The sequence below is a fragment of the Oncorhynchus keta genome, chromosome 21 (genome assembly GCF_023373465.1).
Source record: "Oncorhynchus keta strain PuntledgeMale-10-30-2019 chromosome 21, Oket_V2, whole genome shotgun sequence".
In the NCBI taxonomy this organism is placed as follows: domain Eukaryota; kingdom Metazoa; phylum Chordata; class Actinopteri; order Salmoniformes; family Salmonidae; genus Oncorhynchus; species Oncorhynchus keta.
This window is the reverse complement of record NC_068441.1, coordinates 6,493,272-6,514,828: the sequence shown is the minus strand read 5'-3', so window position 1 is coordinate 6,514,828 and position 21,557 is coordinate 6,493,272. Positions and strand designations below refer to the sequence as shown.

The 21,557-nt window shown below is 41.8% G+C and overlaps 1 protein-coding gene across 1 annotated transcript; it reads left to right on the top strand.

Moving 5' to 3' along the window:
• The first annotated feature begins 63 nt into the window (after nt 1-63).
• LOC118400008 (hepatocyte growth factor-like protein) lies at nt 64-21,557 on the top strand. Its single transcript, XM_035796330.2, has 18 exons — nt 64-360; nt 2,043-2,187; nt 2,339-2,454; nt 2,611-2,725; nt 4,327-4,463; nt 5,046-5,166; nt 5,353-5,471; nt 5,592-5,763; nt 6,112-6,242; nt 6,380-6,482; nt 8,669-8,805; nt 9,404-9,436; nt 9,560-9,674; nt 19,238-19,315; nt 19,517-19,663; nt 19,980-20,086; nt 20,802-20,944; nt 21,176-21,557. Exons 1-18 carry the CDS (start codon nt 306-308, stop codon nt 21,335-21,337), a joined length of 2,136 nt encoding a protein of 711 aa, XP_035652223.2. The 5' UTR covers nt 64-305; the 3' UTR covers nt 21,338-21,557.

Here is a 21,557-nt window from a genome sequence, read left to right as displayed (position 1 = left end):
CTTCGTTGTCTTTTTGGTGGTAAGCGCCTCTGTTTGATTAAGCTATTCAATGTTCACGTGTGGGTGGACGGGATGCAAGTCATTACATTCACAGTTATTTTCTAACTCTGGCTTTTCCCGTCCAACAAACACCACAATATATCTTTTTTTTATAGGCTTCTTAATTGTTCACCTTGCTCTAGTCTAGCCTACTCAATTTCGTAAAAACACGCCAGCCAGAGGAACTCTAGAATTGTCAAAAACATTATTAAGTCCTTGGATCTGCTTCCATCCAGCACTGGTCTGTCTTATTCTCTTCTGTAACCATGAAACTCATTATTTCCTGTGTTCTCCTGGCATTTTGGAGGGGATTGGTCAGTGGTAAGAAAAATAACATATTTATTTATTTATTTTTTATATGTTTTTTTAATTTTATTTTTTAAATTCTATTTCAGATTCATGTGCCGATTGGGTACCTACGTTCATGAATAATGCAACTGGGATTGATTTATTGATTTGATGTTGTTGAGTTGATGTGCCTTTTTTGTTGGTTGTACATTGTATTCCCAGGTCAGCTCAGTTTACACTGCACACTTGACTGCAGTTTTTCTACATATACATATCATGTATAAAAAAAATCGAATCGTGTATAAATCTGTCCTTTTACGAATTACAGTCTGTCAAAAAATGTGATTCTGTAAGTTAAGTGTTTTGATAGAGACACTTGTCCATTCGTGTAAGCTTCACACAAAAAAAATGGTGTGGTTGGTCCAAAGGTCTTATTGTGCTCAGTCAGACCCAATGCCCAAATGTTGTTCAGCCGAAAGCTCACAAACAGACAGCTGGATGCTCAGTACATGATGTACTGTTTGTTAATAGTTCAATAGATAGGCCTACCGAAGGACATATTACATGGCATTTTAAGTTAGAACTTCGAACCAAAACTGTTATGAAACAACTCCCATTTTTTAACACTCCAAAGAGTGTTAGTGATAGTGGTTAGATATCATTTTGGCCAAAAGTGCTCATCGAACATTTCACTTCAAAATCATGGGCATTAATATATATACTCTTCTGGGAAGGCTTTCCACTAGATGTTGGAACATTGCTGCAGGGACTTGCTTCCATTCAGACACATGAGCATTAGGGAGGTCGGGCACTGATGTTGGGCGATTGGGCCTTGCTCACAGTCTGTGTTCCAATTCATCCCGAAGGTGTTCGATGTGAGCTCTGTGCAGGCCAGTCAAGTTTTTCCACACCGATCTCAACAAAGCATTTCTGTATGGACCTCGCTTTGTGCATGGGGGCATTGTCATGCTGAAACGGGAAAGGGCCTTCCCCAAACTGTTGCCACTTTAGTTGGAAGCACAAAATCATCTAGAATGCCATTGTTAAGGGGGGAACTAAGGGGCCTAGCCAGAGCCATTAAATATGGCCCCAGACCGTTATTCCTCCACCAAACTTGGCACTAAGCATTGGGGCATTGGTGAAGTGGTGAAGTGAAGTGTGATTCATCACTCCAGAGAATGTGTTTCCACTGCTCCAGAGTCCAATTGCAGCGAGCTTTACACCACTCAAGCCAACATTTGATATTGCGTATGGTGATCTTAGGCTTTTGTGCGGCTGCTCGGTCATGGAAACCCATTTCATGAAGCTCCCGATGAACAGTTGTTGTGCTGACGTTGCTTCCAGAGCCAGTTTAGAACTTGATCGTGAGTGTTGCAACCGAGGACAGACGATTTTTACTCGCTACGAGCTTCAGCACTCGGCGGTCCCGTTCTGTGAGCGTGTGTGGCCTACCATTTTGCGGCTGAGGCGTTGTTGCTCCTAGACATTTCCACTTCACAATAACAGCACTTACAGTTGACCGGGGCAGCTCTAGCAGTGTAGAACATTGACAAACTTGTTGGAAAGGTGGCATCCTGTGTGCTCAATTTTATACACCTGTAAGCAACAGGTGTGGCTGAAATAGCCAAATCCACTCATTTGAAGTGGTGTCCACATACTTATATATAGTGTAAGCCCCCAGATATTAGGACTGTGCGTTTTGTATTTGGCCATAGGGTCCCGCAGTCCTCTGAATGACTTCCAGCGTTCTGAGGGAAGGGAGCTGGTTCCGACCTCCTGGAACTCTGCACGGGTGCTGATGCTGCCAGGGCTGACGCTGGAGGACTGTGCCAGACGCTGTTCACACACACTGGACTGCAGGTACCCTGGAGGGTTGTAATGACCTTAGTACAACACCTAGCGATCTTAGCGGATAAGGTGTTGGACTAACGGGTTTGAGTGCCAGGCAGGCTGACCCCCAGATTGGTCAAAAAAATTGAACACAAATGAACTTGAAAACTCCTTTCATTAGAGCCTTCAACTACGAGACGCGCCGCTCCATCACCTGTAAACAGCTGCCATGGGTGGAGGATGGCAGCAACGCAGAGGTCAAGAGGAACGTCAACTGTGACCTGTATGAGAAGAAGGGTAAGCTTTGGGGTCAAAGTGAGGTCATGTTCTCTGTCATTTATGTTCTAAGTGAATTGATCTCATTCTGTATAACGCTACAAAATGAGTCACGTTGTGTCAGCAGCATGCTGTGATTTCCGTTTGAAAAGGCAGATGTTTTTCTTCCATGTGCAGTGTACGTAAGGAAGTGCATTGTGGGTAAAGGAGAAGACTATCGAGGCAAGGTGTTCACGACGAAAAATGGCCATACTTGTCAACAGTGGTGGTCAAAGTTCCCACACGATCACAGGTAAGATCATCCCGTTGATTTATGGGAGTCGTAGTTTGTAAAACACAAAGGAAAACGCCGCACACTACTGCTCATGCTCCCAGGTGATATTTATTTGCAATGTTTTGGTCTTCATCAGGCATTCATATCCCAGGTGGGGGTGGAAGGTCCTATATATAGTCGCAGTACTCAGTGACATCACTTCCTGAAACAGGAGGTAAAAATGTATAACATAGTTACACAATATTACCATTCAATGTATCAAAATATATGATCACACACAGGGAATGTGATCAATATTTACAGTAATATACATACACATACAATATTAAATTAGCATACTTTTTTATTGACACAATTTAGACTATAAAAAAAACGGTTTCAAGTCAAACTCATTAAGGCCAAGAGGGATCTGTGAATCCAGAAAGATTACCTTTGAAGAAGTTTTCTCTCAATGTCCCGTCTCAATGTCCCCTCCCACCATTTCTATTCCAATGTATCTCAGAGAACTAATAGGATGTCCAGCTTGTACAACATGAACAGCAACCGGATTTGTTGTCTCACCTGTCTGTACATTGCTACGGTGCTCACTGATCCATGTCTGAAGGCTTCTATGGGTTTTCCCTACGTAAGACAGACCACAACGACATTTTAACATGTAAATAACATTGGCGGACATGCAGGTAAAATTATATTAAATCTTTGTCCTGTGTAGGGGGTTGTGGGTAAATTAGTTGCACTTATACGTGAACCTGCATTGAGCATATTGGCCACATTTGTAATTACCAGTGCTTCCTGATAATGATCTTAAAAATGCCTTCCCCAATGGTGAGTATCGGGTGAAGCATGATGGGACAAGTTCTGCTTTTTCTTTAACTTTTGGTTTAAGGCCTTCCAACTGTGTTAGTCCTTCAAAACAATAATTGGCATGTTTTACCCAATTGTCTTTGTACCCCCTTTCCCTAAACCTTTGTGTGAGGTCCGTGGTCTGTTTCTAATAAGAAGCATCAGAGCTGCATATTCTTCTGATGCGACTGAATTGACTTATAGGGAGATTTTTAATGTGGACGTGGATGAAAGCTGTCGCCTCTAAGGAGGTTATTCTTGTCCGTGGGTTTCCTAAAGAGATCTGTAGAGAGGGAGGTTTTGTCCTTAACTATTACATCAAGAAAACTGATTTGTGATAGGTCATAGTTAATGGTGAAATGAAGGTGTTCATTCATAGCGTTTATATAAGCATGGAATTCTAAAAGTTGCGTCCCTGGATAGATCATGAAAATGTCATCCAAATCCACAATATCCAAATATCTCAGAATTGGTGAGAATATTGGAGAGAAAAGGGTTAAGGTCTGAATTCAGCACCACCTGTTTTTCAAACATTCCTAGCTATAGGTTAGCATAATTAGGAGCCTTAGAGCTCCCCATCGCTGTCCCTTTGGTCTGGAGGAAAAAGTATCCTCTGAAGAGAAGATAGTTGGAGGTTAGTACCAGTTCAGCCAAGTCCACAATACAATTGGTGCTGGGTAGCGCATTAGTAGTAGTTTGGAAACCATGACCCAAAGCCAAATCTAATAAGATATCTCTTTTTCTCACACATATTCTGTTTCTATACCTTGTCATAGATGGACACCCACAGCCACTAATGGTTTGGAGCTGAACTACTGCAGGAACCCAGATAGGGACCCCATCGGGCCGTGGTGCTACACCAATGATCCAGAACGGCGCTATGAGAGCTGCAATATCCCCCACTGCAAAGACGGTACATAAATCAATCAAATGTATTTATAAAGCCTTTTTTACATCAGCCGATGTCACAAAGTGCTATACAGAAACCCAGCCTAAAACCCCAAACAGCAAGCAATGCCGATGAAGCACGGTGGCTAGGAAAAACTCCCTAGAAAGGCAGGGGCCTCGGAAGAAACCTAGATAGGAACGAGGCTCTGAGGGGTGGCCAGTCCTCTTCTGACTGTGCCGGGTGGAGATTATAACAGTACATGGCCAAGATGTTCAAACATTCATAGATGACCAGCAGGGTCAAATAATAATAATCACAGTGGTTGTAGAGGGTTCAACAGATCAGCACCTCAGGAGTAAATGTCAGTTGGCTTTTCATAGCCGAGCATTCAGAGTTAGAGACAGCAGGTGTGGTAGAGAGTGAGATTCTGCACCTCCCATTCTGTTCAACATTCCAGGGGTTTGCAATAGCAAATGCTTCTAAAGATAACGTTATAACACTATGTGTAAATGATTGATTGTGGTGTATGTGTTGTCTTTGGTCATAGAGAACATCCCTGTCGAAAAAGTGTTGCTACAGACTGTGTGTGTTTGGGTTTGTGCACAGAGGTGTGTATCACATGTAACGGGGAAGACTACAGGGGCCAGGTTGACCACACAGTGAGTGGCAGAGAGTGTCAACGTTGGGACCAGCAGTACCCACAACAACACATCTACCAGCCTGAGAAGTATGTCTGTCTACCCACCGCTGTAATCACTACCACTACCACTCCACTCTTTTACATACAGTTTGTTGTAGGCCTACATCAATATGTTGTAATCAATATGTTGTACTGTAACAGAGTAGAAAACAATCAACATTTCCAAGGTAATGAGAAGCTCCTAACATGGAATCCTGTACATGTGCGTCCCAGGTATCCAGATAAGAGCTTGGATGATAACTACTGCCGTAACCCAGACTCCTCCCCTGTTCCTTGGTGCTACACCACAGACCCTGATATGGAGAGAGAGAGTTGCCAGATCAGCAAGTGCCGTACGTCTGTCCCCTTCATACACCCTCCCTGTCCCTTCCATTCACACGTTTCCATGTTTATAACAATGTAATACAATCTATATCACCCCTCATAATGTCACGTCTCTCCTTTCACTCCAGCTGCGGTTCCTAAGAGGCACCTCCGGTCCAGCTACACCACAAACTGTTTCCGTGGTCGAGGGGAGGATTACCGTGGCAAAGTGAACGAGACGACCGGCGGTATTGCCTGTCAGCGGTGGGACGCCCAGTACCCTCACGAGCACCCCTTCTACCCAAACACCTACGAATGCAAGTAAGCCAGAGGAACGGGCGGAAGAGGGATGGATGGATGGATGGATGGATGGATGAGCGGTGGGATTGATAGTTAAGAGGGATGAGGAGGAGTGACATTAGGGGTCTTGAGATGAGGGTCTACATGAATGGCTGATCTTGGGTCTAGTTATTTGTGTTCCGAAACACATATACAGTTTAGTCATAGCAGACGCTTATCCAGAGTCAGTAGCATACATCCAACATTTACCCATGAATGATTGCCCCTGTGTTATTTTGATCTATAGTATTAGCTGTTTTATCCATATATCCCTGTGTTATTGTGTGCTATACATATTGGTTATACTAATTTCTATACCATTGCTTCCAGGGGCTTGGAAGAGAACTACTGTCGTAACCCAGATGGATCCGAGGCTCCCTGGTGCTTCACGTCTGTGCCTGAGATGAGGACGGCTCTCTGCTTGCATATCAAACGCTGTGCAGACGACATCGAAGCTGAGGGTACACTGCTCTCTGCTGTTTCAGTGGCAACAATGCACTCACAATGCAATCTAGGGTCCTCAAACACAAGCCTACTTGATAACTCACAGAAGGGTTTTTGTCATCATGTTTTCATGTCCTTTTTCCCCACACCCCAGATTGCTACCATGAAAATGGTAAAAACTACAAGGGTGTGGTCCGAAAGACGCGGAAGGGCGTCACCTGCCAGAAGTGGAGTGTCAACATGCCTCACAAAACAAAGTATAAAAAATAACGAGTAGATTCTAAAATTAAATGTATCATAAATTTGGCAGGTATGTTTGGTGTTGTCAAATATTTAATACATATTTATATATATACAGTACCAGTCAAAAGTTTGGACACACCTACTCATTCAAGAATGTTTCTTTATTTTTACTATTTTATACATTGAAGAATGATAGAGAAGACATCAAAACTATGAAATAACAAATATAAAATAACAAATATGGAATAATGTAGTAACCAAAAGAGTGTTAAACAAATCATCAATATATTTTATATTTGAGATTCTTCAAAATAGCCAACCTTTGCCTTGATGACAGCTTGAACGCTCTTGGCATTCTCTCAACCAGCATCATCTGGAATTATTTTCCAACAGTCTTGAAGGTGTTCCCACATATGCTGAGCACTTGTTGGCTGCTTTTCCTTCTAACTGCGGTCCAACTCATCCCAAACCATCTCAATTGGGTTGAGTTCGGATGATTGTGGAGGTCAGGTCATCTGATGCAGCACTCCATCACTCTCCTTCTTAGCCCTTGCACAACCTGGAGGTGTGTTGGGTATTGTCCTATTAAAAAACAAATGATAGTCCCACTAAGCCCAAACCAGATGGGATGGCGTATCGCTGCAGAATGCTGTGGTAGCCATGCTGGTTAAGTGTGCCTTGAATTCTAAATAAATCACACAGTGTCACCAGAAAAGCACCCCCACTGTCACACCCTGATCCGTTTCACTTGTCTTTGTGCTTGTCTCCACCCCCCTCCAGGTGTCACCAATCTTCCCCAGTGTATTTATACCTGTGTTCTCTGTTTGTCTGTTTCCAGTTAATTGTTGTTTACCTACCAGCGTTTTTCCCCCTTGCTCCTGTCTGTTCTAGTTCCTGTTTTCTTTTTTTTTCCCGGTTTTGACCATTCTGCCTAACCTGACCCTGAGCCTGCCTGCCGTTCTAAACCTTGCCATACCACACTGGATTATTGACCCCTGCCTTCTCTGACCCTGAGACTGCCTGCCGTTCTGGACTTTTTGCACCCTATCTAAATTACTGACCTCTGCTTGCCCTTGACCTGTCGTTTTGCCTGACACTGTCTGCATCTGGGTCTTACCTGAAATGTGATACCCACACCATCACACCTCCTCCTCCATGCTTCACGGTGGGAACTACACATGCGGAGATCATCCGTTCACCTACACTGCGTCTCACAAAGACACGGCGGTTGGAACTAAAAATGTCATATCTGGCCTCCAGACCAAAGGACAGATTTCCACCGGTCTAATGTCCATTGCTCATGTTTCTTGGCCCAAGCAAGTCTCTTCTTCTTATTGGTGTCCATTAGTAGTGGTTTCTTTTCAGCAATTCAACCATGAAGGCCTGATTCAAACAGTTGATGTTGACATGTGTCTGTTACTTGAACTCTGTGAATCATTTATTTGGGCTGCAATTTCTGAGGCTAGTAACTCTAATTGTCCTCTGCAGCAGAGGTAACTCTGGGTCTTCCTTTCCTGTGGCGGTCCTCATGAGAGGCAGTTTCATCATAGCGCTTGATCGTTTTTGCGACTGCACTTGAAGAAACTTTCAAAGTTCTTGAAATGTCCTGGAATGACAGACCTTCATGTCTTAAAGTAATGATGGACTGTCGTTTCTCTTTGCTTATTTTAGCTGTTCTTGCCATAATATGGACTTGGTCTTTTACCAAAAAGGACAATCTTCTGTATACTCAACTCAACTAATTGGCTCAAACGCATTAAGAAGGAAAGAAATTCCCCCCCAAAATGTAACAAGGCACACTTGTTCATTGAAATGCATTCCAGGGGACTACCTCATGAAGCTGGTTGAGAGAATGCCAAGAGTGTGCAAAGCTGTCATCAAGGCAAAGGGTGGCTACTTTGAAGAATCTAAAATATAAAATATATTTTGATTTGTATAACACTTTTCTGGTTACTACATGATTCCATATTTGTTATTTCATAGTTTTGATGTCTTCACTATTATTCTACAATGAGGAAAATAGTAAAAATAAAGAAAAACCCTTGAGTAGGTGTGTACAGACTTTTGACTGGTACTGTGTGTGTATATATATATATATATATATATTTCAATGTATCGGATAGTAGCATGTGGGTGTAGAAGTGTCTGCTGTGGCATGGGTAGGTAGGTTTAGTGCTTTTACTGTACTGTGGTTTTCCAGGATAAACCCAGGGACCCACCCTGAGGGCAACCTGACAGAGAACTACTGCCGGAACCCAGATGGGGACCAACACGGACCCTGGTGCTACACCACTGACCCCAAAACAGAGTTTGACTACTGCGCCATCAAGCAGTGCGGTAAAGATTCCGATCCCCCCATACCTCTGTCCCCTCAGGCATTACATTCCTTTCTCCATATCTTTCTCTTTTTACTCCATCACTCATTGGCCGTATCCAAATTCCCATACTTTCGTTCTACACAGTAGGCATTTTAGGTATGCGAAAATAGAACGTTTTATAGTATGATGATAAGCTGATAATGAGACAAGGGGACAAGGGGACACGCTGTACCCAAATGAACGAATGGTGGGAATCAACGCACATTATCAACGCACATTGCACATTAGATGCCGCGTTAATCAGGATGGGTGAGCCTAGTATGTTGATATTTATTGCTTACTGCTTACTGTTTTTACCAAACAGTACTTTCTAAATAGTATATGTATGAGTATGATTAGTACACAGTATGTCATTTTAGTAAGTAGTAGGCAAGACAGATTTCGGACACCGCCAGTATATCTTATACTCTGCACTCTATACTTCTAGGCCTAATGTTAATTTACTAACACTATAAAGCTCTTTTCATACATTTTGCTCGAAGAACTAATCCCTCCTTGGCTGTTACTTCAAAAATGTTTTTTTTTTAAAATGATTCTGCTTATTGTTGTTTGAACAGCTGGGGAGAAAGTGTCCATCATTGAGCCAGCCGGTGAGTTCCTAATGGAATATGCAACTATAATGAATGATAAGTGCTTCCTGGAAGTGTACCTGTGTACACAACTTTACTCACTAACTGAAGTGTGTGTGTGTGTGTGTGTGTGTCTGCGCACAGAGAAAGTGGAGTTTAATGAGTGTGGGAAGAGAGATGATCGTTTCGTCAAGAGCATACTCCGTATTGTTGGTGGGCGTCCTGGAAACTCTCCCTGGACAGTCAGCCTTAGAGACAGGTCAGTCTCAGTGAAATTTACTCCGCAATAGAGACTCCAGCCTCAGTCTTCATAACCTCTCTGTCTCCCCTGTTAGAGACCAGTGTTCATGACATCTCTCTCTCTCAATTCAATTTCAATGTAAGGGCTTTATTGGCATGGGAAACATATGTTAACATTGCCAAAGCCAGTGAAGTAAAAAAAATCAACAAAAGTTAAATAAACAATCAAAATGAACAGTAAACGTTACTCAAAAAATAGTGAGTGAGCTGGAAAGTGGGCTGCGTTCAGGGGATCTAAGTGTTTGGGAGTGTGAGTTGGATGCAGACATTACATTGTCAAAGCAATGTATATGAAGTATTACATAAATGAACAATATGTTGGGCCAACAATAATAATATACAGTATACTGCATATACACAAAAACAATAATAATAAGACATTTTAAAAAACAATTCCAGAAAATGAAATCAAGAAAAGGCTCATGTATATGACATCTATAAATGATGACAAGGCAGCACATCATCTGCAGCAAGATCTACTGTCTCAATGTTTTCTCCTCATTCTCTACTTCATCCGACCTAGTCTTTCCTCTCTGACCTTCCATGTTTTCCTATGGCATCCTGTCTCTATTGCCAGGCTATGGTTCATTGAGTCTGTTAATGTCTTCCATGGTTTGAATTCTGTGATTTTGAAAAGGTGTTGTCCTAATTTGATAACTCTCTATATAGAATTTGGTAACATTGAAGCTTTGTGATTCAGTTGAATTTCGTTTTGCCAATATTCTACATATTTTGGTTAGAGATTTCTACTTATTAGAACGGTGTTATTTGTGGTCAAATGGTTGAATTTTAGCTGGTGCTTCTGGGCCAGTTGCTCTAAAGAGTCACTCTTTGTGTTCCAGTCTTTTCACAAGACAGGCTTGTGATGATAATATTCTGGAACACAGTGTGTTAGGTGAGTCCAGAAAGTCGTGTCTCTTTTCTCAATTATGAGTGCTAGTGGTAATCTCCCAAGTTCTGCACTACAGGCTAGGTTTGGGCTATTTCTGTGCACAATATTTGTAGAGAATTCCAGGTAAAACCTTTCGGTGGGGCTTTCATCCCATGATGTACTGTATATTTTAAAGTGCCACATGGAAGGATTGGAGTTATGACAGAGTCCAAAAATGTAAGCCAAATTCTTCTTGGTGGCTTAAATTTATACAGGGTCTTTCTGATCGCAAAATATGCTCTGCGTGCTTTATCTGTTAAGGACTTTATGGCCATGTCAAACCACCAAGGTAAATATAGTCGGTGGTGTGTTTCAGGATTGGTGGTGTCAAATGGTACTTATTTTCCTGAGATCTGGACTTTTTCTGAAAGATCATTACTTAGTTTTGTTCCATATTAATGGATAGTGTCCAGTCCTTACAATACTGTTCTAGCAAGGACAGGTTTTGTTGTACCCCCTGTTCTGTTGGTGACAAGAGTATTGTTGGTGACAAGTCATTGGAATATAAAATACACTTTATTTATTTGTCTTCTAGGGTGAGTCACAGAGATCTTGATTGATCTGTAGCCAGTTCAGTTCTATAAATATTGAATAAGGTTGGACTAATATTGTAACCTTGTCTTACTCCTCTGTCCTGACCTAAAGAATTGTGTTCTTTTATTTTCATTATAGATCTCCTTTATTTATTTATTTTTATTTCACCTTTATTTAACGAGGTAAGTCAGTTAAGAACAAATTCTTATATACAATGACGGCCAAACCCGGGAAGACGCTGGGCCAATTGTGCGCCGCCCTACGGGAATCTAATTTCCTCCATGAGTCATAAAATGAATTGGTGATATAGAGGGATTTTCTTATATTGGCTGAGGGCCTATTGGTATATGAGACGTGTCTCCTGTTGTTTTTGTTTTGACAAAAGTCTTAAGTTCTTTTCTTGCAGTTGAACCTTCTTTGTCAAACCATACCATTTTTCTTTTTTGATATTTTATTTTTCACCTTTTTAAGATGTAGTATTTTTTTTGTGCCAGATTGATGAATATATCCATCAATTTGTCAGTGGCTTAACGCCATCTTTGTCTTATTTAAATGTAGTAAAGAAATACAAACGTAAATCCAGTTTTTAATATCAATGTTATTTAATGCTGCCTTCTATTCAACATGGCTAGCTTTTTCCCCCCACGGTATGTGGGCGGGAGGGGGTAGAGTTCTGGTTTTAAATGTAGGCGTGGTTCATCAGATTTTCTTTTCTGATAAATTCTAATTTGGCAGTGGTCTGACAAAGGGAGTTGTGGCATGACCATAAATGCATAGATTTTTTTTCTTGGTCTATAGATCTGTTATGACAAAGTCGACTGCACTGTTTCCTAGTTTAGATCAATAAGTAAACCTACTTGTTTCCCATTTTTGTTGACAATACTGTCACAGCTCTCTCTCTCTCTCTCTCTGTAGTCAGTTGTGATTCATACCCAGATGTACATGGGTGTTTCCCTCTAAATATATGTAGTCTGGATATTTACCAGTTCTAGCATTTAAATCCCCCATTAACAGAACTTTACGTACTGAGTCAAAATGAATTATATCAGAATAGAGACTCTGAAAACAAATTTTGTTATAATACTGAAAGTCAGACAGAGGCATATAACAATAAGGTATGTTTTTTTGCCAACTATGTTTTTCCTTTCCTCTCTTTAAACCAGATTAGAATCCCTCCTGTGTCACTGACACATTTTACATGTGGATGTTTCACTGACGGTAGGCCTGCAGTTATCTCGCTGTCATTTTTGGGAGAGGATGTTTCTCTTCGACTCCATGTCTCCAAGAAGTATACTAATGTCTGAACTAGGTACGATGTCTACTATATCTGTGTCTGTGCTTTTCACAACCAAATGTTTAAGAGCACAAACCCTGAATGTTATATATTCACTGCATTTGGAAAATATGTTGTACTTTTTTATTTAACCTTTATTTAACTAGGCAAGTCAGTTAAGAACAAATTCTTATTTAGAATGACGGCGTACACCGGGCCAAACCCGGATGATGCTGGGCCAATTGTGCACCGCCTATGGGACTCTCCAAATAAGGCCAGATGTGATACAGCCTGGAATCGAACCAGGGATTGTAGTGACGTCTCTTGCACTGAGATGCAGTGCCACTCGGGAGCCCAAAGTTGGTATTCAGACCCCTTCCCTTTTCCACATTTTGTTATGTTACAGTCTATTTATAAAATTGATTAAAATAAAAATGTTCCTCATAAATCTACACACAATACCCCATAATGACAAAGCAAAAACAGGTTTTTAGAAATGTTTGCAAATTTATTAACAATAAAATCAGAAATACCTTATTTACATAAGTATTCAGACCATTTGTTATGAGACTCGAAATTGAGCTCTGGTGCATCCTGTTTCCATTGATCATCCTTGAGATGTTTCTACAACTTGATTGTATTTGATACACTGCCGATTTTGCAGGTTTTCCTACTTACAAAGCATGTAGAGGTCTGTAATTTTTATCATAGGTGCACTTCAACTGTGAGAGAAGGAATCTAAAACAAAAATCCAGAAAATCACATTGTATGATTTTTAAGTAATTCATTTGCATTTTATTGCATGACATAAGTATTTGATACATCAGAAAAGCAGAACTTAATATTTGGTACAGAAACCTTTGTTTGCAATTACAGAGATCATATGTTTCCTGTAGTTCTTGACCAGGTTTGCACACACTGCAGCAGGGATTGTGACCCACTCCTCCATACAGACCATGAGGTTGAAGGAATTGTCCGTAGAGTTCCGAGACAAGATTGTGTCGAGGCACAGATCTGGGGAAGGGTACCAAAAAAGTCTGCAGCATTGAAGGTCCCAAGAACACCATGGCCTCCATCATTCTTAAATGGAAGAAGTTTGGAACCACCAAGACTCTTCCTAGAGCTGTCTGCCTGGCCAAACTGAGCAATCGAGGGAGAATGGCCTAGGTCAGGGAGGTAACCAAGAACCCAATGGTCACTCAGAGTTCCAGAGTTCCTCTGGAGATGGGAGAAACTTCCAGAAGGACAACCATCTCTGCAGCCCTCCACCTTTATGATTGTGGCCAGACGGAAGCCACACCTCAGTAAAAGGCACATGATAGCCCGCTTGGAGTTTGCCAAAAGGCACTCTCTGACAGGAGAATCTTGTTTCTCACGATCTGATGAAACCAAGATTGAACTCTTTGGCCTGAATTAGGGCTGTGGCGGTCACAAAATGTTGTCAGCTGGTGATTGTCAAGCAAATAACAGCTGGTCTCACAGTAATTGACCGTTAGTTAACATAAACACATTTAACATCTCCTGGCTTCCACACATAGCCTACAAGCCACTGATGCAGACCTTTGGACCATCTACATTTTAAAAAGTCTAATAAATCCATGTAATATAGCCTTCACAATAAATCCATTATTTATTTTAGACAGGCCTAAAAAAGCATGATATGAAGAAAATGTAGTCTATTTCAGAAGAACAGAATAACATACTCTGAGTTGTCCTTATGTTAGGTCCTGATCTGGCTGTGCCAAATGGCTGTGGGCTACACTAGTTCATTTAGCAGGCAAGATCTGCTTAGAATTCCGTGGCATTATTTTATAGTATGAAGAATACAATAGAACAAAGCTGAATAAAATAGAAAGGATATTTTCTCCAAGCGATTTGAGGGAGTGCACACAAACGGCTATTCTGTGTTGAGTGGTTAACAAACAAATAGGTATTCCTATATGCTAGAGTTATTAATGTAACTTCAGTTGTTCTACAAACGTTGGGCTATATATTTGGACTTATATAATACATTCTAAGGCTGCATGATGCAACTCTAATGAGGATTTGAAAAATGTCGCATGAAAGGCATGAGCTCTGCTTTGTTTTTTTTTGTGCAGGCTGATCACACTACATCAGTCACTAATTCACAATTTGACAAGCACTTGATAATGCCTCAAATTTCACGGCCGCCGTAATGCACCCTAATAGAATCCATTCTATTTACATCGATGTCAGAGTGATTAGAGGAACAATAGAGTGCTGAGTACCAGGCAGTTAGCAAGTTTGGTAGGCTACTAATGACCATCAGCAGCATCAGAGCTTGTAGAAGCCTAATTACCGTGTCTAAACGGTCACGTGGAATTTGACTGCCTTCATGACTCTTGACCGCCGGCGGTAATACGGTCACCGCAACAGCCCTAGCCTGAATGTCAAGCATCACGTCTGGAGGAAACCTGGTACCCTCCCTACGTCGAAGCATGGTGGTGGCAGCATCATGCTGTGGGGATGTTTTTCAGCGACAGTGACTGGGAGACTAGTCAGGACTGAGGGAAAGATGAACAGAGCAAAGCACAGAGGAGCTACAGAGCAGAATGGGATAAACTCCCCAAATACAGGTGTGGTGTCCCACGCTTGTAGGGCCATACCCAGGAAGACTTGAGGCTGTAATCGCTGCCAAAGGTGCTTCAATAAAGTACTGAGTAAAGGGTCTGAATACTTACTGTCTGTAAATGTGATATTTCACCTAATTATAATTTTCAAAAATTCTTAAAACCTGTTTTTGTATTGTCATTATGTGTTATTTTGTGTAGATTTAATGAGACGAGAAAAAAAACATTTTAATCAATTTTAGAATAAGTCTGTAAAGTAACAAAATGTGGAAAAAGTCAAGGGGTTTGAATACTTTACGAATGCACTGTAGGTGCTTATATCCTACTTAAGGATGCTGTGTTTAAAATGTTCCTTTAGGATGTGTTGAACATACGAGATAAAACAAATAAACAGTATTTAAATATTCAATACATAATAAAACATGAACAAATATATATTTATCTCTTATTATCTAGGCTACATAGCTTATGCATACATTGGTACTTTACCCTGGATGTCATCTGTAGTGCATGTAGGTTTTTAGTTCAGTATGCCTATCTTAGAGCAGATTAGAGGTAACATGTCTCTAATCTGGTTCTGGTTGTCCTGTGCTGAGGAACTTGTGACAGTCACTGCTGTGTAGCTGTTCTTCTGTACTGCCTGTTGTGGCTAGCTGGGTGCTCTGTCAGGGATGACTCTTGAGGGAGGGGGGGGCAGCGTGGTGAATGGGGCAGTGGGGATCTGGGCTATATGTTGCTTGGGGCCCTTGGATGTTGAGAAAGGGCCCTGGGACTCTGTAGTGTCTGTGGTGGGGCAAAAACGGAGCTTGATGACTCTTTTCCCAGGGAAGAGACCAGTGGCGTTCGGTGACGTTTTAAGATGAGGGAGGATGATTTTTTTATTTTATTTAATGAGCATGGCCTGATTTCAGTTAGAGAATATTGGATGACTCTCATTCATATTCCATTCACACAGCTCAAAGTAACATTGATAGGTTTAGGATACAACATGATACTCAAATTTTCCCTGTACCACCACGAGGTTGCTACAACCTAGCTTATGAAAAGTGTACTACTTAGGTGCACAGGTCGAGAGAATTATTAGTAATCAAAGTGACAGACAGTGGCACATTCAAAACTGCCTTGCATACTATTGCCTGCATCTAGCTGATCTTGGGTGTAATCATTAGTCCACCAGTTGCAAATGAGAGTTTCTATTGGATAGATTCAGGTATGTTTATTCCCATTTCGTTGTGTTTGCTTCCGTTTCAGAAAATGTTTTTTTTAACAGAATCGGTGGAATGAATACACACCTGATCACATGCAAACGCAGTTAACTTTCATTGCAGCCACATAAAAACAGCATGATCACTTTGCTCGTTGTATAAATAATTCCTTCTCACAGCTATCTACGTGCTCTGCTCCTCTCACTTTTTCCCTGCGCTTGTGGACTTCAGTGCACAACACAACAGTTGTCTGTAACCAGGCGAAAAAACCTTTCCAAGCCAAACCTTCATATCATGAACGCTAATCACGACACACAGCCTACGGCGTTGTCACATCATAGTCAACTAGAACTACTAGAACTAATGCGTTAGTAAACCCGTTACAATCATACAGTACAGAAAGCAGTTTAGCAGTTACACCGGTGGGCCCCAGAGGCAATAAATTAATACAACCGAAAGTTTACCTTGACTTGGAAGAGTTCCATTGTTGGATAGCCAGCTAGCTAACACAGCATCCCTCTCTGTTTTGAGCAGGGTGTTTGAGTAGACTAAACTAGCTAGCTGCATTTGCTAGCTAAGTGGAAGTGAAAGTAAAAAACAATAAATGCAACCAAATATAGTCATCTCTCTCTGTCTCTTGCTTCTCCTTAATTTTGGAATAATTGAATTTGTTCAAACTGTTCAACTATTGACTTTCTCTCTCTTTGAGTTAACTACTCACCACATTTTATGCATTGTTGTGCTAGCTAGCTGTAGCTTATCATTTCAGTACCAGATTAATTACCTGGACAACATGTCACTTCATGCTACAAGAGCTCTGATAGGTTAGAAGACGTCCTCCGGAAGTTGTCATAATTACTGTGTAAATCTATGGAAGGGGGGTGAGATCTCACTACGCTGCTGATTCATCAGGCTGGCTGGTGTCAGCTGTTGAATGCCTCTGCTCTGGCTGGTCAAGGAATATCTCCCTGAACTCAGTAAGGTCTCTTTCTAGAACAGGTAGACTGTCTCTGAGAGAGTCGACGTAGGAGAAGATTCTTGGAGAGACAGGGCTGTTTTCAGGGCTTGGAGGGGTCATCTTCTCCTGGATTTTGGTCTGTTGAGAGCTTCTTGCAGTTGCTCTTTTGCTTCTTCTCCTGGGGACTGGAATTCTTCCTGGAACGTCCTCAGGCTGCTTTCCGACCCCTGAACCAAGATGGTGTCGTTATGGTAAACGTTAACTGTGAGACGGGCAGTTTTATCGTTGTCCTCGTTGATTGTTATCTGTCTACCTTTACCATTCTTTCTATGTTTTGAGTATTTCGTGCACAGGGCAGTGTGTCAGGCTGAGGGGCTCTCCGTATGAAATATGAGATTCGTTTTTGTTTTCTTCCCCACTAGTACTGTGAGGTCCGCCACCAAGGTCTCAGGTGACCCTCTCATTACTTTACTGATAGTTTTTCTTTGCCTTGGAAGAGCAGACATCTGTAGGGTACATCATCTTTGTTTGGATTTTCTCATGGTCATTTTTTCCTAGCTCTTTTCCATTTCTTTTCAGCTTTTTCCAGCTTGTTTTCATGTCAGTTCGCAGATCAAGCCTTTTTACTGCAACCGCATCCCATTTCTTCTTCTTCAATTAAAAAGAAAAGTACCGTAATTTCCGGACTATAAGCCGCTACTTTATTCCCACACTTTGAACCTCGCGGTTTATACAATGACGCGGCTAATTTATGGATTTTTCCCGCTTTCACAAGATTCATGCCGCCAAAAAACTGAGCACCGTCACATAATGTGACGTAAATCCAGCGCGCTCAAACTTCCCATCATTCTGATTACGGTAGTAATTTTGTCACCCTCATCATGGCAAAGACACGGAGAAATGCATATGATGCAGCTTTCAAGTTGAAGGCGATAAATCTGGCTCGATGATAAGATGTTGGAAATAGCAGCGTGAGGAACTAACTCAGTGCAAAAAGACAACAAATGCTTTCAGAGGGAAGAAAAGCAGATGGCCCAAAGTATTTGCAGCCACTTGACATCAGTGTAAATCGTGCATTTAAGGTGGCGCTCCTTGTTCAGTGGGAGGCTTGGATGACAAGTGGGGAGAAATCCTTCACTAAAACGGGCCGCAGGTGAAGAGCATCTTATGGTCAAGTCTGCCAGTGGGTCCTGACAGCGTGGAGCATTGTCAAAAAATCCACTATCATCAACGGGTTTCGAAAGGCTGGACTGCTGCGTGTTGAAGGGGCAGCATGAGCTCAGCGGGGTATTTGCCTCCGGATGAAAGTGATGAGAGCGACAATGAAAACGATCCAACATCGGATGAAGCAATTCTGAAGCTTATTCAACTCCGACACCGAAGGAGATGACTTCAGTGGTTTCAGTGCACAGGAGGAGGAAGATAGTGACCAATGACTTTCTTGGTAGGCTACTGTTTTAATTTTTGTTACAAGCCGTGTTTCGTTAAAGCCTATTTATTTTTGTTACAATACAAGTCGTGTTTCGTTTAAAGGCTGTGTAAAGTTAATTTGTTTCAATGTACCGGTAGGTACCTGCGGCTTATAGACATGTGCGGCTTATTTATGTACAAAATACATATTTCTTTATAATTCAGTGGGTGCGGTTTATATTCAGGTGCGCTTAATAGTCCAGCAATTACGGTAGTACAAGTAGCAAAATGTAAATATTTTCTCAGCTATTTGATAGCCTTTTCTTTATTTAGCTATTTGCTCTTAGCTATAGCTAGCTTGAAAAGCTTGCTCTCACTCCCTCCCTGGTATTCTCCAGTATTTATAACCTCTCTCTCTCTCCCTGTTAGAGACTAGTCCTCATTCTCTCTCTCCCTCTCTCTCTCTCCCTCTCTCTCTCTCTCTCTCTCTCTCTCTCTTCTTTTGTTATTCTCCGGTCTATACAACCTCTATCTCTCCCCCTGTTAGAGCCAAGTCTTCATGACCCCTCAATCTCCCTGTTAGACCCTAGTCTTCATAACCCTTATCACCTTGTGTGCAGGAAAGGAAACCATTTCTGTGGAGGCTCCCTGGTTAGCTCCAAATGGGTGATCAGCACTAAGCAGTGTTTCTCCTCTTGGTATGCTTTCTGATTTATTATTTCTCATTACTTAATTATCAAGTATTTATATCATATTGTTGTTGTTTTTTAAACACAATAAAAGGAAAAACTGTCAAACCCAAAAGACCCAGATCCAGACTCTAAAACAACATTTTTTGTTGTTGTAAATCCCTTGAATAGGTTGGAGATTGTTGGTCAGTGTGTGTTCTCTGTGTGCAGTTATGTGGACCTTCCAGGGTACTCCGCCATGATGGGGACTTTGTTCCGTAACCCCAGTGAAGGAGAGCCCGACCGACAGACTATCCCTCTCACCAAGATCGTCTGTGGACCCTCTGAGTCCCAGCTGGTCATGCTACAATTGGAATAGTGCGTACACACACAAACACGCGCATGCACGCAGGGACACACACACACACACACACACACACACACACACACACACACACACACACACACACACACACACACACACACACACACACACACACACACACACACACACACACACACACAAACCACATATTTCCCTGCACATCTTTTATTATACTTCTTGTTTTTTGTGTGTTTTTTTTACAGTTCACCAGTAACCTAACAATAGTATCCTACAACTAGTCCACGCCGTATGATTTAACAGCAACCCCATTCCGCTCAGGCTGATGCTCTTCCTCATCCTCTTCCTCAGCTCAGCCCAGTTTAATGAGCGTGTGTCTCAGATCTGCCTGCCTCCCGAACGCTACATAGTTCGAAACGGAACCTACTGCGAGATCGCAGGCTGGGGGGAAACTAAAGGTAAATGCTCATAATTGTAACACGACAATATCATTTAGTCACATTCCTCCAATATTCATCTTTATCCTTCCTTTTACAGATGTAGGCTCTTCATTGGACCACCCTGTTGGAGGAGAACCTTCCTGCCATGCAGGAGATCTAAAACGTGTAGTGAATTTTGAGGTTTAAAAAGGCTTTTGAAGTTTGTAATGTCAAAATTTCAGACTTGATTTTCACTTACGAAAAAAACCTATCAACCCGTTCAAAAATGTCCGTGAATTATAATCCACTTAATAATTCAGATTTCCTGTTGCTGCAGGATTATTTTCCTTGCTGTAGCGCACACTGGCTCAAATTAAGATCCTGCATCTGTATTACCCTCATCTGCACATTTTTTTCCCTGTTGTACTCTTTATACCTTTCCTTCATTATGTCCTTTATATGTCACCATCCTGGGTCTGCATTACGACCAGGGCCCTGAGTTGTCCCAGGTCAGATGATGTGGTCAGGAAAACCTGAGACCCTAATGTATGACATAATGTTTCTTTAGGTATCTTTTGCTGCCCTTGAAGTAGTATTTGTTTTACTGATGTGCCATGTAAATGAGACAGCTTTTCAGTTCCTGGACCAACAGATGGTGTTGTTATTTCCAGTATCACTCAGCAAATGCCCACCTCTCTCTCATTATCTCGTTCTCTCCACCCCCCTTCTTTTACTGTTTCTCTCACTTTCTCAGGCACTTCTACAGATGACTCTGTGCTCAATGTGGCTCAAATACCAGTTATAAGCAACAAGGACTGTAACAAATACTTTCGGGGTCGTGTTCGGGAGAACGAGATGTGCACCAACTCCTTCCAGGGCGGGGTGGGTGCCTGTGAGGTAGGTTTGGGTCGGGTGTGTTTGTGAGGGGGAGGATTTGTCTATGTGGAGGGCGGTTTATTTCTATGAGAGAGAATGAGGTTTATGGTGTGTGTGAGAGTGAAACTATTTGATCTTTTAGGAAATTAATTCTGTGACATACAGCACAAACGTGTGCGTTAAGTTACGATATGTCCTGTCGCTGTGTGAGAATGATCTGACAGTGATATGTTATACCCACACGACCCCTAGAGAGACTATGGGGGACCTCTGGCCTGTCAGAACAGTGACTGCTGGGTGCTGGAAGGAGTGATCATCCCCATGAGGCGCTGTGGACACCCAGGCCAGCCCAGCATCTTCATCCGCGTCTCCATCTATGTGGACTGGATTAAGAAGGTCATGGAGATGGCTTAGTAACAGATACAGTATGTCACCAACCAGTGACTGGCCCTATATTCTAATGGACAACTTTCAACCCCTCTCCCCATAGCGCACAATCCACAACGGTCTAATTGTTATCTGTGACCATCTACATAGAATTGTTGTAATATCTGTCATTATGTCCATAATACTCTGTTGTTGTGTATTATTCTACGTTGTTATGAAACAAATATAAGATGTAAATAACACTGTT